We start from the raw sequence: 17,978 nt of genomic DNA, 5'->3' as shown, positions 1-17,978 counted from the left end.
ACTTATTTTCTCTCTCTCTTTCTCTCTCTCTCTCAATAAATAACTAAATGTTAAAAAAAAAAAAGATTCCTTGGTCAATCAGAGGCTGTGCACTAGAAAGCCATTCTCATTGAAACCATAGCATGTAACAAATCTGCTTTCTAAAATGCAAGCTCTCTCCTACACAGTTTCAGCTTCCTCCGTTTAAAGAGCTTCTGCAGTATATAAAATAAGTGAACTTTTCTGGTATTTTCAAATGAACTGTGTAGCTGTGACCGACATGCTGTGAAGACAGCTGGCACCTTTGTGGGTTACAGATCTTTCTTGGCCCAAAGTTCTATCGAAAGACGTGAGAATTCCTTGAAGGCACAGGATGGAGACAGTGAAAGGCACTGAATGCTACAGGAAGTAGTTCTTAACAGTAATTTAGTGTCCGCAATAAGCTTTGAAGTCAGCGTTCTAAGAAACTAATAATCTTTTCTTTACTTGCTTATCAGACCCAATCGATTCCACTTCAGAACTTGGCAACAGGCTTCACAGGTCTTTAAAGAACATGCTCAGGAAGGTCATCCTGTGGGTTGCCCCCCCACTTACACCATCTACTTTTTCCAGATTCTTCCCTGGAATGGAAGAGCTCTTACAGAACTACATCCTAGATTTCAGGCTGAAATAATGTTATTAGCAAAGGCAACAGACTGGAGATTTGAAACTATCTAGCTTTCAAAAGGATGAATTAAACATTATGAGGCACTTTCCACAAACATCATTTTTACAGAATTTTCAAAATCTTTTTAGGGAGTTCAGAGTGGGTACTTTCTAAGAGCATAACACAGATAACTAGACTTGAGGGTGAGGGGCAGGGCTGAAGAGGAGGGGAAAATATAAAACAAGGAAAATGAAAGTATCAGAGAAAGACAAAAGAAATACTCAGCAAAAGAGCAAGCTGACAAAGAAGAGGCCAACTTCAGAGTTGCTCTTAAGTATTTATACCCTCACGGGATGAGAACACGCTTTTGAAGAGACCAAAGCTGGAGTCAAATGTAAAAATCAGTAATTTCCATACACTGAAGACACAACAAAGTTATAAGATCGACAGGAACATCTGCAGCACACATGGAAACGGACTGAATTTAACACTGAGGGCGATGTCATACGCCAGGGAAAAATGGGCTAAGGACATATGCAATTCATTTAGAAAGTACCAATGACACTAAGCTGAGATAGCCAGCAGTCAAAATCTTAATGGAAATGAAATACTACTTCCTGGTTTTTCCGACTGTCAAAGTTAGAAATGACCCAATATCGATTAGGATGTAGATGGTGGGTAATCTGAGGCATAAGGGAAATAGATCCATTCTTTCTGAAGAGCAATTAGGCAACAAGCGGCAGACTGTAATATACTTATATTCTCTGACACAGCAAATTTACATTTAGGAATTTGTCCTCAGGTGACGAATAACAGGACAGGCACACAAAGCTATAGTGTACACAGGGCTTCCCTGGAATGCTGGTTTTAATAATGAAAAGTTAGAAACAATCTGGCTATTAATAAGAGTTTGTTAAATAAATTTGTGTATTTGTCCACATAACAAAATGAATGCAGACAGTAAAATTGACCTATTTGCTCACGAAGAAAAATGTCTATGATATAGTCTCAAGTGAAGAGGTGTAAGAAAACAGCAAGTATGGCAAGATCTTATTTGTGTTGATACATATGCATATGTATATATAATCCCACTGGGTCTTATATATATATGCATAGATGAAGGTTAGGAGAAATTATTTTGCAATGGTAGGATTAGAGTTCTTCATTATTTCTTCCTTTATACTTTTCTGTGTTTCAGGACTTACTTTTGCTAGAGAGTATTACTATTACATTCAGGAAAACCTGGCAAATAAAACCCTATAAAACCTGTTTTAAAAGTAATATATACATGGAAATCTTTTTCTCTAAGGAAGTTTAAGTAATGTGACAGAACAGGAGCCTCAGGAAAGTCATTATGAGTTGCATACGGCTGGAGAAATCAGGCCCGGATTTTAGTCTATCCTGTCTAGTGATTGTATACTTAGAAACAGAATGTGTCTAAAAGTGTTCAGAAAAAAATGACAGACACAGCACTTTATGGAAGTAAAACTATCCCAGGCCAAATTGATGTAAATTTTCCCCATCAGTAACATTTTAAATGTTTTTGTTTTGTTAATGTTTTATTTATTTCTAGGAGAGAGAGAGAGAGAGAGACAGCGTGAGCAGGGGAGGGTCAGAGAGAGAGGGAGACACAGAATTGGAAACAGGCTCCAGGCTCTGAGCTGTCAGCACAGAGCCCGACGCGGGGCTCGAACCCATGAACCGCGAGATCATAACCTAAGTGAAAGTCGGACGCTCAACCGACTAAGCCACCCAGGCGCCCCGTAGTAACATTTTAAATCACAGGTTAGGAATACTTATTTAATACTTTCTAAAATATCTTGGTGGGATGGATTTGTTATCTATGGGAATTATTTTACCCACACCTGAAAAGGGTATCTGGGTACCATGATCCGAGCCAAGAAAACACATTCCTAGGGATAAAGAGCCCCTTTTCTCCCTTGTTTTCTTGTAAATAAAGCATTTCCTTCATTTGACGGCAATCTTTCCTACTATAAATGAGTCAGAGTATCTATCCTAACTGATAAAGTTTCCATATAATAAAAACCAAGTTGGGTGGTAACATGTTTTCTCCTTAGTCTGTTACCAATTGTTAGTATCTGTAGGGAGGACCAAAATAATTCCAAGCTGGTCAGATACCTGGTCTAAATAAGAAATATGAAAGCACACCACAAGGTTTTCTACAGTTCTGCACTGGAAATACATTTAGATAATCCTGCTGCATGGCTATAAAACTATCATCTTTGGGGGCGCCTGGGTGGCTCAGTCAGTTAAGCTACCGACTTCAGCTCAGGTCATGATCTCGCAGTTTGTGGGTTCGAGCCCCGCGTTGGACTCTGTGCTGACAGCTCAGAGCCTGGAGCCTGCTTCAGATTCTGTGTCTCCCTCTCTCTCTGCCCCTCCGCCACTCATGCTCTGTTTCTGGCTCAATAATAAATACACATTAAAAATTTTAAAAAAAAAACAACTATAATCTTTGGATACAGAATTTCAAAATGGCTTAGGATCAACAAATTCTACCTACCTCTTTACCATTTAGGTTCAGAACACTCAAGGCAGAGCTTCCCTCCAAAAATGTAACCCACATTTTGTCTTCTACAAAGCTTTAAGAAAGAAAAACAAACAATAAAAAATAATCAATACCTTAGATATAACTAGTCAAACAACCAGCCCAGTGACTATTGATTAACAAAGGCCTAAGGAGGCCAGAAGTAAAACACAACAGGGAGAGCAGGAAAACCACTGGTGGCCTGCAGAGGGCGCTCTTCTTCTCAAAGCTTTCAAATTTGAATTTCTTTCAAATACCATGCTAATAAAACAGCCCGCCAGAAGAAGGGAACTGTGGTCCTCCACTTGTGATCCCTGCTAATCTAATCTTTCATTTCACTGACAAGGAAAAAAGGGCCAGAGATTATAAGTGGCTGGTTCAAAGCCACACCACCACGAGGAGACACAGTTACAGGGCTAGAATGCAAATTTCCTGATCCCAGAGTCCAGTACTATGTATTTTCATGGTCTCAGTGACTTCTCTGAAGCAAATTTCCTTGACCAAGAAAGAGAGGGGGAGCTGTCATTAAAATATACATATCTGATTGGCCCCACGGTGCCTTACTGTACTATGGTCCTTCTCTTTATGCACGGGACAGCCATTTACTCTCTTGGGACTTCAACGGCCTTTGCTATGACTCGACATTTATAATTTTAAAATTAGAAACCGTTTCGCCCAAAAGAAAAAACTAAAAGGACATTAGAATAAGTTCTGAATTAAGACAATCACTGACATGTAATAACGTTATCATGCAAAAACAAGTAAAACAAGAACATTAGCAGTCTTATTTATAGAAACAATTTTACACATTGAACTACTGATATAAATCAAGATCAGAAATCCCTGCAGATTTTTCAAAGATGAGGGGAAATTATGTACACACACACACAGACACACACACACAGAGCTAGGATTCAAAAGCATGGCTTATGGATAGCAAGCGGAAGAGGCTAAAAACAGAAATATGAACAAGTACTTTATCCTGTCTAAATCAGAGGCCTGGAACAGATTTCTACAATCACCCAAATATGACGAAGATAAGTGACTCAATTTCTTTGGCATGGAAGTTATTGAGCTGCAGGATGCCATCAGTTGAAAGACCTAGGACATCATTCCTTTTTAAATACTGTGAATGGTATCTTCGTCATATCGCTGGCAATGGAGAAGATCCCTCCTCCAAAGGTTATAATCGCTACTATAAAGGCCGCACTCATGCTGCACCAGTCCCCCCACCTGGAAACATTACAACAGCCCCCCCCCCCACCTTCCTTACCCACAGAAGTTACATTCCAACGCCCCCAGGGGATACCTGAAACTGCAGACTGTACCACACCCTATCTATGCTATGTTTTTCCTATACCTACATACCTACAATAAAGTTTAATTTGTAAATCAGGCACAGTAAGACATTAATAACATGAACTAGTAATAAAATAGAACAATGTACTATAATAAAAATTATGTGAATGCAGTCTCTCTCAAAATGCCTTATCATGTTGTCCCCGCCCTTTTTCTTATGTGGATGGGAGATGATAAAATGCCTATGTGATGAGATGAAGTGAGGGGAGTGATGTAGTCACTGTCACGTGACACCAGTGACCTTCTGATGCTACGTCAGAACGAGGGTCACCTGCTTCCAGACCACAGCTGACCGCAGGTAACTGAAACCATGGATAAGGGGGCGTCTACTCTGTGTGTTCTTTGATAGTGGTACCAAAACATCTGTGGTTGTAGGGCAGGGCCAATTTCTTGATCCTATCCTTAATTAGCAATGTGCTCCTTATGTATTCATAACTTTAACAAGAGATTCTGGGGCACCTGGGTGGCTCCGTCGGTTAAGTGTCCGACTTCGGCCAGGTCATGATCTCGGGTTTGTGAGTTCGAGCCCTACATCGGGCTCTGTGCTGATCGCTCAGGGCCTGGAGCCTGCTTCAGATTCCTTGTCTCCCTCTCTCTCTGCCCCTCCCCAACTTGTTCTCATTCTCTCTCGCTCGCTCTCTCAAAAAATGTATAAACATTAAAAAAATAAGAGATTCTGGTTCTAATATACATGGATATATGGAAGTCATTTTGGAAGCTGCATTTTCTTCCTATTTTCACCCACTAGTGTAAAAACTTCTAGATTTCCCCCCAATTAATATAAATATCTAAATCTGTCCCATTCACGTGTCCAGGGAATCTCTTGCTTACATATAAAGGACTTTAGAGACTTCAGTCACTCCTGAACCATTGTCTTTTTCTAGAACAAAAGGTAATGATCAATTTAGCCTTACTGACAGCAGTCCTCTCCTTGTTAATAACTTCCATTGTCTGATTTTTCCATTGTCTGAAGGTATGTAACAAGCAGAACATTCCATGTGTGGGGGTATGAATGGTTTTATGTTACGTTAATACCTTGTTTTGTTACCAATACTTTTTCTAATGATGACAAGCACTTTGGGGAAAGCTTTTGGCTCCAACTTAATACCAAGTTCCTTCAAGACTAGGTTATAAACACAGGTCCTTTTCTTGTATCAGAGTCTTTCTTTTTAAAATTTTTTTTTTATTTTAAATGTTTATCTATCATGGAGAGACAGAGCATGATCACGGGAGGGGCAAAGAGAGCGAGAGACACAGAATCCGATGTAGGCTCTGGGCTCTGAGCTGTCAGCACAGAGCCCATTGTGGGGCTCGAACTCATGAACCGTGAGATCATGACCTGAGCTGAAGTTGGACACTCAACCTACTGAGCCCCCCAGCTGCCCCTCCTGTATCAGAGTCTTTCATCCCTATTCTCTCCGGCCCAGTGCCGTGATTCACATTTGCTCACGAGGACATGACCTGCTGCTACGCTGCCCACATCGTGCCCCTGGCAACTTGGCTGTTTGTACTTGGCAAAGCTTTCTGCCATCTGTAAACCCGGAGATTTCACTCTGTACTTCCGAGTGCCTTGGGATTTTAGAAAATTTTTGTTTATTTTAAAACTTTGGGGTAGATCTTTGTTAGAAGATCTGAGGGAAATATAAATGTAATTTCTTCTCTATCTGCTCATTCATTCTCTGAAAGGACTCCAGGTTTCTTTGGCGTGCTTCTTGGCTCTACAGGAAGCACACTATCTTCAATCTGCGGACTATCCCGCCCAGTACAGAGATCTATCCAGCAAATATCTATGGAAGGGACCTAAGTGAGCAGATGTAAAGCACAGAAAGCAATCAAACCCCTTCCCTCTGAAATTCAAACACACGCATGGCATATAGTCTTTCAAAACTGTGGTACACTTGGAAAAGAACATTTTTTTAAACAAGGAAAGAAGCATCTGATTCTGCAAGAGGCAGATGGTTAAATCAATAACGGAAATGAAAACTGGAATAGAGGACTCCTGACTGATCTGATGGTGCTGCCTTCTCTGTTAGTTGGAAATCAAATGTACTTAAAATCCTTTAAAATATCAAATTTCTTAAACGGAGGGAGGAAAAGTCACTCTGCTTTACTCCTAACTCTCCTTTAAAAAATTAAACAGTGTGGGGCGCCTGGGTGGCTCAGTCGGTCAAGCATCCGACTTCAGCTCAGGCGATGATCTCATGGTTTGTGGGTTTGAGCTCTGTGTTGGGCTCTGTGCTGACAGCTCAAAGCCTGGAGCCTGCTTCCAATTCTGTGTCTCCCCGTCTCCCTGCTCCTTCCCTCTCATGTTCGTGCTCTAGCGCACTCTCTCTCTCTCTCAAAAATAAACAAACATTTAAAATAAAATAAAACGGTGATCACAGCTTCATTTTGCCATAGGGCTTTCTCCTACACTGTACCGTATGGGAATCTTAAGATACCACACCTAAACGTGCACATAGTTTTTGTTCATCAATTGTTCATATAAACTTTTACTACTCAACTTTAAACTCTGGAAACAGAATTCAGTTTCAAAACCTATGAGCTCTTTGAATAACATTTCTATAGTATGACTGTCCTGCAATTTGGAAATAAAAATACAGCTGACCCTTGAACAACACAGGTTTGAATTGCACAGATCCCCTCATACACAGATTTTTCTCGATACAGGACAGTACCGTAAATAGACGTCCTTTTGCTTATGATTTCCTTAATGACTTCTTTCCTCCAGCTGATTTTATTGTAAGTACATAAGACATATATCATGTAAAATATGTGTTAATTAGCTGTTGACTGTTTCCATTATTGGTAAGGCTTCCAGTCAACGGTAGGCCATTAGTAGTCTTTGGGGAGTCAAACTTCTAAGTGGATTTTGGACTGCATGGCGGGCAGTGTGCCTGACTCCCATATTACTCAAGCGCCTACTGAACTCATACGCTACTCAAACAATAAAAAAGGAAATTTCAAACGTGGAAAACATCTATGAGTCATGAGCTGCTTCCGGACAATAAATATTTTACTCACCGTATGAGTATAACTTCGCCAAAATCTGTAAACTGCTGCAGAAGCTCATCAATCAAAGCATCATCGAAAAAATTGTTTTCTGGGACAGAACTTTTGATTGACACCAAGACTGTCCCATCTGGTGGACCCTGAACTGCAATCACTTCTTTATAAATGTTTTGCCTCTCTTCGGCTTCAACTTCAAATATATCTATATCAATCAGGGCAACGACAGGCCTTAAGGCACAAAGGAAGATGGGCGTGTTAGAAATGTCTACGAAAGGATGTATTTGAAATAAATTTCAAGCAGCATTAGAAATACCAAGACTGTTTAAACCTATGGTCAGAAGTCTTCAGCTCGGCTCTTCCATAGTGCAGCAAAGTGCCAGGGGTCCACGTGTACAGGATTTTGCTTCCGTCTTGAAAACTAGCATTTAGAAGGTCTAAATCTTCAGCTGTAGTCAGAATGAAACAAATGCAAAAATAAAACCATATGCGCATGGCAGATCGTGGGGCGCAAGGAGCAAGCTTCTTCGCTTTACTGGCTTTGGCTGTCTGAGGCTGGGACCCCTGGCATGCATGTGACTCAGCGGGAAGTCTAGACACCTTTAAGTTAGAAAGGTGCTTTGGTTGAATTACCATTTTATGCTTTACTTAGCAAAATTAAGAGAAGGCTTCATTTCTGAGATTATTTAAAGGCCAAATAGTGTTTCATAAGTAGCCCAACAGACAAGTAGCAGTTCACAATATTTACAAACCGTATTATTCAAATTAAAAACCTTCATTAGCACTCCACTGAAATTTTCATTGCAATTGCATAAAAATGAAATTTCCTTGCTTCTCTTTATATGAAATTATGTTACGGGAAGAAAATACACTAAAAAAACTAAATTATTACAAGCAAGTCTGAGCATATTTTAAGATGGTTTTATATTTATTCTATTCTAGAAAACCTTTGTTGAAAAAAAAAACCAGCCCTCCTCCCTTGATATCTGTATCATTCCCTTCTTTCTCATAAAGCCTGCATTAGCTCATTTAAATGAAGAAGTCCATTTCCCAACCTGATCTATCAAAAGGCCACTTCCTTCTTCTCCAGAGGACACGGTCTGTCCACGCAGGGGTGCGGCACTTTTCACTGGTGTCATAGTCGTCAGAGAACAAATCGTATTTGTATGTTGGAGCAAAGGTAACTTTTCCTTCTAAAAATCCTCTAAAAATCTAAAATAACCATATAAAAAGTTATTTTTAAAAGAAGTTCTGTTTTCATTCAGGCAGCCATTCAGTAAGTGTCTATTATGTGCTGGAGATTCACACAAGATCTATGTACATCAGACACGCACACCTCTGAGTGGAACAAAGGATAAGAAAACAGAACCTAGGACTCGTCCATGCCACTTGGTTGACCTCTGATGAGCAAAGTGCAAAAACGTGAATAAGGAACTCTACCAGACCTTTAAGCTATAAAAACTCAAACTATGACAGATTTTAGAAATCATATATATGGTCTGATATCTTATTGTCAAATGAGGAAATAAAACCCAAAATGTGAAGTGGGGCCCAAAGTGAGAATTTAAGTCAGATGATCACGAAGCCACCCTAGTAAGTGGCCTCAATCATCTCTTACTTAAAAAAATTGGGGGCGCCTGGTTAGCTGTCAGTCGGGCGTCCAACTTCAGCTCAGGTCATAATCTCATGGTCCGCGAGTTTGAGCCCCGTGTGCGGCTCTGTGCTGACAGCTCAGAGCCTGGAGCCTGCTTCAGGTTCTGTGTGTGTCTCTCTCTCTGCCCTCCCCCACTCATGCTTGCTCGCTCTTGCTCTCTCTCTCTCTCTCTCAAAAATAAATAAACATTAAAAAAAAAACCTGAGTCTTACAGAAATTTTAATACAGTTTTCCTCCTAGGAATTATTACGAGTCTTCCTTTTATTTTTTTTTTTCTTATTTTTAAAGGAAAGGTAATTCTGTATCTATTAAACTAGAGATATGTAGTTAAGTACAGACTCCAAGAGATTTAAAAAAATGGCAACACTGTGATTAAGGAAAGCATGTTTTATAACAAAAGATCCCCTTTTTCTCAGCACAAGTATCTTCTTAAGTATGTGCATACCTGTCCAGCATTTTTCTGATTGATAAGCTGATCTCCTGCTATAAGCGAATCCCAATTTTGCTGTCTGATGAGCTCTTTAACTTCTTCATTAGGGAGATCGATGCGATAGTTGAAATCACCACACCAAAATACGTAGTCGTGGGAAAACAGCATCCTTCCCTGGAGGCAAGGAGAAGGCATTTTAGATCTAGACGGTCAATCGGAAACCTGTTTTACCACTATTTCTCTGCCTCAGGTATGCTCGCCTCCCCCTGGCCAGGCCCTGTTTATTTGACCCCAGACGAAGAACACATGAAGTATCTGTTTAGGTGAACACGGTTGATGTTTCTCTTTTCAAAAGCTGATGGGGAATTCGGAACAAGCTAAAGTATACTTCGAAGCTTCACCCTCAAGAACCAGCAGTTAAAAGCTCACCATTGGAAAACTCAACTTCCGTGCTATTTCTACAAAGTCTTCGTTCCTCTCTTTGACTTGGGACTGGCCGGCAGCAAAGTGGCTGCAGACGAAGCACAGGCTGGTGGTGTGGAGCAGCATGCGGATGGCCACCGCGCCCTTGTTGCCCGTGGCGCCTCCCATCCCGGTCTTTACCGTGTCGACCGCGACGTCCCTTTAAAACAAAGGACTCTTAAGTCCAAGATCTGAACTGCCAGCACAGTTCTGTGCGCAGAAGACGTTGGGAAGGTCTGGGATGTAAATGGACAGCTATGGTTTAAGGTCAAGGCTGTGCGATAGAACGATTAGTGACTCTTTCATCAAAAACACATTTAAAAATAAGATGCAGGAGTGATTGTTTCTCTGAAGCAACACACATCCCAGGCCTCTTTCTGGTTACGGGGAGGTTGAAAAAGGGCCTGCCTAGAGGGCCGTGCTCACTGACCTGATGAAGGGAGCGTGCTGGGGTCTGATGAAAACAAACAGGCAGACGCCCACCAGCTGCTCTGAGGCCAGCAGCACGTACTTGTTGTCTCTGGAGATGGTCTTCTGCAGCTCCACTGCCCAGAGCTTTTGATTTGTTGTGCTGCCAGAAAGTATTACAAAGGGAATCTTTTAAAAGATATGGACAAAACAGCCTATAAGACAGCTGTCAATTAACATCTTATACATCCGAATTTAGTAAGACTACGAACAGTCCTGAAATCCACACCAAGACTGAACTCTTTACCTAAGCTGTTTTTTTGTTTCCTTTAAAATGAAAAACCTAAAATGTAACCAAAAGACTACCACACTTCCAAGTCTACTACTCCTTTCCGAAGAAAACCTGAGCTTACTTATTAAAGGAGTGCTCGCCAGTTGAGTAATTGCGAGTTGTTACTTTTTCCTTCACTATTCATTAGGATGACAGAGAAGTATATGCAACAGACATTATTTCCCCCTATGACTTTTCTGTGTTATAATTAATATATTTTAAAAACTTACCATGGAAAATTTTAAGCATGTACAGAAAAGAGATAATCATAAAATAAAGCACCATATACCTATTATCTAGCTTCAACAATTATCAACATTTTGTCATTTTTTTCTTCCACCCCGTCATTTGTGTGTGTGTGTGCGTGCATGTGCACATGTGAATACACGCGTGGCCCTGGAATATGTTAAACCAAATCTACGATACACGCCACTCCAATCATACATACTTTACTACACATCATCTAATGTAATGGACATTTTTATTTTTACACAATCACAATACTCATCATACAATTACTTAATACCATTAGTTCATATTTAAATTTCCCTAATTATCTAAAAAAATGTCTTCTCACAGTTGATTTCTTTACAACAGGGTCCAAACAGGGCCCACACGTTGCATTTGCTTGTTATATCTCTTGACTCTTTAATAGTCCCTCAACCCTCCCCACCTCATCTGCTTTCAAATGCTATTTATTTTTAAGAAGTTGGGCCATTTGCCTGTAAAATGTTCAACAGTCTGGATTTGACTGATGTGTCTTCAAGAGTACCTTAACTTGTCCCTCTAACTCTCATATTTATGCTGGTTAGTGTGGAAGCTTAAGAAACTCATTCAAAACTATTTATTTGTTTTGGCAAAAATAACCTCATGGTTAGTGCAGTCAGCCTTGTGTCAAAGCAGGAAGTACCTAATCTCTGTGCTGTTACACCAGATCCACTGTTCAGACTGTCAATCATACAACTCTTTACAATGAAAAGTGCCCCCCGTTAATCCTTCTAAGGTTTTGGCATCTATTGTCCACTGTCATCACTTCACTAGGGGTTGCACAATGTTGATTTTATCATTTCGGCATTCCATAGGCATTTGTAGTAAGTTAGAATTCTTCTATAAAGAATTTTTCTCAATTAACCAAGGACTCTGCAACAGTTCATACAAAGCACGTCGCGTAAATGCTAGAAGTCTTTATAAATTTTCAGAGTAGTAAGTGTAAACCTCCAAAGAACTCCCAAGAAACTCTAAAGGAGAGCAAGAGTGTCTCTCATAGTTCCAGGTCACCCACGCGATAAGCGGTAAGCAGAACATGAGGCCACACCCACTCATCTAATCTAACACCGCCACACCACATCCAAAATACAACGGCAGCACATGGCTTCTGTACCTAGCAGAACCCTACCACTACAACCCGGATTCTGAAAAGAGAATGACAGCTTTTCATCTCCTTATCCAGCTTCCTTCTCAGGTCATCTTCTCAGTGAACCCCGCCCTCATCATTTCACTCAAGCCACAACCCTCCCCCCGCCTCCCCGGCCCCAATTTCACAAATTGAAGGTCTGTGGCAACCCTGTGTCAAGAGGCGTTATCAGTGGCATTTTTCCAACAGCACTTGCTTACTTCATGTCTCTATCACATTTGGTAATTCTGATCACGTTTCATGCTTATTCATTTTTATTATATTTGTTGTGGTGATCTGTGGTCAGTGATTATGACCAGCAGGAAGCTCTGATGATGAGTAGAATTTTTTTAGGAATGAAGTATTTTTTTAAATTAAGGTGTATACAGTGTCTGTTACACATAATGCCATTGCAGACTTAACAGACTAGAGTATAGGGTGATCTTAACTTTTATGTGCACTGAGAAACCCAAAAATTCACTTGACTAGGTACAGGGCCATACTCGCTTTACAGCAGTGGTGGAGAGCTGAACCCGCAGTGTCCCCGAGGCATGCCTGTAACTTCCTTGTTACAGTTATTGTGTGTTGTCTGTCTCTTCAACTAAAATAGAAGGTTCATGCAGGGAGGGACTTTTGTCGCTCTTATTCATTCATGTATCTGTAGCGCCTAAAGTAAGTGCTCAGCAGATACTGGTTAAAGAAACAAGCACCAGTTTGCTGAGGAATAATTTGATTAAACTCTAGACAGGTAATCAATTGGACAATTTGGTACTAGGAACACAAAGAGTATGCTCTACTTTAAGATCTGAATATGTATTTTCAGGACAGAGATTCAAAACAGCAAAATGAATGAAGTTGGGTTTCTTTTCTACTTCCCTGTGTGAATGTTATTTACTTAAAGTGAAGGAAAAAAAAGTCATTTGTAAGATTGAAGACTATCCCATACTATTTCAGCCCATAATCTTACTCGGAAAATCTTTAAAAAGGTCACAAAAGATGGACAACTGCTCAACTTTGAAAATTGGCATACTTTCTTAAAACACTTAAGCTTTCAGTTCCACTTAACTAATTTGCATGTGTGATTAAGGCTTCAGAACCGCAGTTCTCAAAGTACGGTCTGGGAACACCCCTGGGACTCCCCCAAACCCATGAGGTCAAAACTATCTTTATAATACTACTAAGGCTTTTTTGCCTCATCCACGGTGTTCACTGACATTTGCACGATGATGTAAAAACAAAAACGAGTAAAATGGCTAATGTCTTCACAACGAATCCGGGCACCGAACTGTACTGGGGAGACTTATTAGTCTTTACCACCATGCACCTGCAGTTAAAAAAATGCTGTTTCACCTAAGAATATCCCTGTTGAAGCAGTCTGTGTTATTAATCTTTTTTTTAAATGTTATTATCTGATCAAAGCTCCACCCTTGAGTCATAGCTTCATAATATTCTATGTGATAAACAGGAAAGACACACAAAGTACCACCTGCTTTGTACTGAAGTGTGATGGTTAGAGGAACACTGAGGGAGCGGAGAGCTCAACTGCTACCTTTTTCTCATGGAAAACCATTTTTATTTGAAACAACTAAGGACAGACAGACTATGGTTATTCAACAAATATTTTTTAAACGGACCTGCCTTTTAGAGGGAAACAGCCAATATGACTTCTTTCCAATGATTAAATTTGAGTTTTCAGGCAAAAAGAAAAATTTTGGAAAACTTGTATCTGCTACTGTGATCTTTATAGCTTCCAAATATTTGAAAAATTTGCTGATGAGATCAGTAATGAGAGACTGATTAATCAATATGATGCTTTGATGTCAAATAATGAAATGTGTCAAGATTTGGAAGATCTGCTTAACTCAGTGAACTCATATTTTTAGAATGATCAATACACGATGTTTCAAGATCATGCAAGGATAAAAAATAGACCAATGAATTTCTGTATAATAGAGCAGAAAAAGCTCATTGCTGCAGCTTCATATTCCATACTGAACTAACCTTTAAGGAACTATTTGTTGAGCTTCAGTGTAGTATCATGGAAGAAATTACCTCAAAAGGCTATAAAATTCTTTCCATTTCCAACTACACATTTATGTGATTTTCTTCATCTACTTCAAGCAAAACAACACACTGTAACAGACTAATACAAGAGTAGACGTGAGGGGCGCCTGGGTGGCTCAATCGGTTAAGCGTCTGACTTCAGCTCAGGTCATGATCTCACAGTTCGTGGGTTCGAGCCCCACATCGGGCTCTGCGCTGACAGCTAGCTCAGAGCTTGGAGCCTGCTTCAGATTCTGTGTCTCCCACTCTCTCTCTGACCCTCCCTGTTCACGCTGTCTCTCTCTCTCAGAAATAAATAAAACATTTAAAAAATTAAAAAAAAAAAAAAAGAAACAGATGTGAGAATTCACTTTCACATTAAATTAAAAGATTTGCAAAACTACAATCAATGACAACCTTCTCAGGACATTTTGGTTTTGGAGAATTGTTACTTTTCAGGAAAAAAAAAGTGTTACTTATGCTAACATATCATAGGTTAATTGTTTTTTAAAGAATTAAATGTTTTGAAATTTTCATTTTTAAATTTCTAATGTAATATTTAGAGATATAACCCACATGAACAAAAGTTCTTTAAGATTTTCAACACTTTTAAGAGTGTAGAAAGATCCTAAGACCAGAAAGTTCGAGAACTCTACTTTATAGTTTAAAAAGCACCTTTACATATATTATCCCAATCTATCTTTGTAAAAACTACTTAGTTATCTGTCTTCCATGTCCCTCAACGAGAAAACGACCTTGCCGGCTTACCTTGCATTCACAATGTTTCCAGCATTCAACTCTACCATTTCTTCAAAGCCAATTGCAAATATATCAGTAGGCTTACTTCTTTTATCTACAATTAAGCATCCCAGAAAAGCTGTTAAAAATATAGCTTTAGTCAAATGGCACCCACCCCACCCCACCCTCAGCACAACTAAGACCAACACCAGACCTCATAAAGTCCATTTCTGTGTTTTACATTTAACCAAATTCAAATTATAGGCAAGACCAACAAATAGGACAAAACGATAAATTTAGCTTCCATTCAGGCCTCCTAAGTTTGCTTCTTTAAGATTGTTATTCCTAAAGATCCTGAAATCCTTTCAGAAACCATTTTGAAAGAACTCTTGCTAAAGCCTGCATACGGGCACTAGAGAAACAAGCCACTTCGCAAAAGCTGAAGTGAAAAAAAGTTGGGGGAAGTAAAGGGATTCTTCAGAAAAGGCCCAGAGTGGCTGAAAAATCATCTCAAATTAAGAGATAACAGGTAGGATTTTTCACATTTAAATTTGAAAAACAGAGGCTTGACCCTTTTACTATTTCCTAGGTGGAAGATTCCAAGAAAATGAAAAGAGACCCCGGGGTTAAGATGTATCCCTCTGCTCCAGCCATTAGCTCCCTCCTAACAGACAAGGAGGGAAAGAACAGAAGCCATTTGAGATAAGCGGCCCAGGGGATGTAGGTGGCCAAAGCAGTCAGAAAAGAGAAGTAGCTAGAAAGGGCCTATCAATAGTATGAACTAATACTGAGAGACAAAATGAAAATATTTATTGACAGCTATTACATGTAAGGAGTATGCACGCACCATCTTGTTTACCACACACTTTAGAAGACAGATTATTTTTACCCTTTAGTTACAGACAAGAAACTGAGGCTTTGGAGAACCTGAGCAACTTGCCCAAATTCTCACACAAGCCGCAGTGTGACACAGTGGTCCTGGAGCCAGACTGCTAGAGCTCAAATCCTGCCTTGCCATTAACAACCAGGCTGCATGACCTGGGGCAGATTGCTTCCCTTACTGTGACTCAGTTTCCTCATCTGTGGAATTGGAATAATAAGAGTGTCTGTGCAGAAGGTCTGTTATAGAAAATAAATGAATAGATGTAAAGTACTTAGAGAACTGTAGTAGTTAGCTGCTATTCTAAATAGTGATTAAAAAAATTTTTTTAACGTTTACTTATTTTTGAGAGGCAGAGAGTGAGTGGGGGAGGGGCAGAGAGAGAGGGAGACACAGAATCCGAACCAGGCTCCAGGCTGTGAGCTGTCAGCACAGAGCCTGACACGGGGCTCGAACCCACGAACCGTGAAATCATGACCTAAGCCAAAGTCGGACACTTAACCGACTGAGCCACCCAGATGCCCTGCTGCTATTCTAGTATTATCACTACTACTACAACTACTACTACGACTACTACTACTATTACTATAACTACAATTTCAAGGTAGGTTCAATGTATGTGAAAAGGATAGTTTCAATAAAAGTCTGGGGGAAACCCCAGAATTTAAGGTGTGACTGATTAAAGATAACTAAAAAAATAAAATCTGTATCTCACATTCCTATGTACTTTTTTTAAGTTTATTTATTTATTTTTGAGAACAAGAGACAGCACTGACCGTGCAGAGCATGACGTGGGCTCACAAACCACAAGATTATGACTGAGTTGAAATCAAGAGTCAGATGCTTAACTGACTGAGCCACCCAGGTGCCCCGGCACTTCACCTTTATTCATAATACTTGCTATGTGTGCACTATTTTAAAAAGGAAAATTCAAAGCGACTTTAAAAAAAGAAGAAGCCCTCATATTCATGATTCTAATTAAAATTTTAAAAGCATCCTCAGCTCAGTGTTTGGTTTGGGCTGTTAAAAGCTTGATGGCTGAATGACGACCAAGTTTTTACAAGGATAAATCGGTACTGCTAAATTATAAAGTGCCAACAAATGTCACAACAAGTTTTGAAAGATATTTCATAATCTATCCTGAATATTTATCTGAGTAACTAAACAGAGAACTAGATTTGAAAAACGGAATATACCAGGTTCAAGAAATTAGCAGTCACAAAATAAGCTTGCTGTGTGTCCATTTAAAAGAATAAAAACAACTAGTTTTTCTTATTTGTGTGGTTACCTTTAAAGATCTGGCCTTCATACTTAGAAATCCAAGTTTCTTTTAGAAAGGAAGGCATACTAAGAAGTATTACATTTGCTTTATAGATTAATAAGTCCCAGGGTTTATTAGGTGAATCCCCATTATAAAAAAGCGAACCTTGAAACTCCTGGATGCCAGCTAACTTGGGCGCGTCAAGAAGCCAGTCGGTGAGTGTCTGATTCTTAAAAGCTATGCTGCGAAACTGCTTCCCACCATTCACGTTCCAGGTTCCAACACATACTCGAATTTTCTTGGGCTTTGAATACTTGTAGAAATTCTCACACATGCTCTTTAGTACTTTGGAAGATGCTAGTCAAAAACAAAACACCACAGCATTTTAGCTGCATGAAACCACTTTTAGAAACGGATTTTTATACCTGAGAAATGAAGCCGGGCAAGTACAATTATCACGAGAAGCATAAACAAGTCTAAGATACATGCACAGCCCAGCACGGTGCCAGTAACCAACGCAGTTTTTGAAAAATACTGGCACTTGATACAACAGCCAAAGTAAAAATTACTGCAGCAACATAAAGCATGCAGAACAATTCCATTTCAATGATGCAGTCCATCGTTTTATAATGTACAGAACTAGAGATTATACATTTTTAGGAATACAGCAATTGACTTTCATATAGCTTTAGTTCAAAGGCTGGTGAAAACATAAATCTCACTTCCAAACAAAAAGATTTAAGAACATTTATATTTAAGCTTCTAACTGCTGACAGGTGGTCTGAGGAGTAATGGCTCCCTGACAAAAATACTGATGATGGACGATCATGAGATGTC

General features: G+C 39.6%; 1 protein-coding gene across 7 annotated transcripts in view; it reads right to left on the bottom strand.

The window, feature by feature from the left end:
• The window catches only part of SYNJ1 (synaptojanin 1), an 86,401-nt gene that overhangs the window by 20,900 nt on the left and 47,523 nt on the right, over positions 1–17,978 (bottom strand). For all 7 annotated transcript variants that reach the window (XM_077765511.1, XM_077765512.1, XM_077765513.1 and 4 more), the window contains 9 exons: positions 17,307–17,498; positions 15,031–15,115; positions 10,518–10,658; positions 10,055–10,247; positions 9,641–9,799; positions 8,597–8,753; positions 7,873–7,990; positions 7,557–7,772; positions 3,150–3,228 (listed from right to left, as the gene is read on the bottom strand). In XM_077765511.1, coding sequence (XP_077621637.1) covers positions 3,150–3,228; positions 7,557–7,772; positions 7,873–7,990; positions 8,597–8,753; positions 9,641–9,799; positions 10,055–10,247; positions 10,518–10,658; positions 15,031–15,115; positions 17,307–17,498 — 1,340 coding nt within the window. The remainder of the gene's footprint in view (positions 1–3,149; positions 3,229–7,556; positions 7,773–7,872; positions 7,991–8,596; positions 8,754–9,640; positions 9,800–10,054; positions 10,248–10,517; positions 10,659–15,030; positions 15,116–17,306; positions 17,499–17,978) is intronic.

The sequence above is a fragment of the Crocuta crocuta genome, unplaced genomic scaffold (genome assembly GCF_008692635.1).
Source record: "Crocuta crocuta isolate KB4526 unplaced genomic scaffold, BGI_CrCroc_1.0 scaffold84, whole genome shotgun sequence".
In the NCBI taxonomy this organism is placed as follows: domain Eukaryota; kingdom Metazoa; phylum Chordata; class Mammalia; order Carnivora; family Hyaenidae; genus Crocuta; species Crocuta crocuta.
The sequence above is the reverse complement of the archived record's forward strand: the minus strand, read 5'-3'. Positions and strand labels throughout refer to the sequence as shown.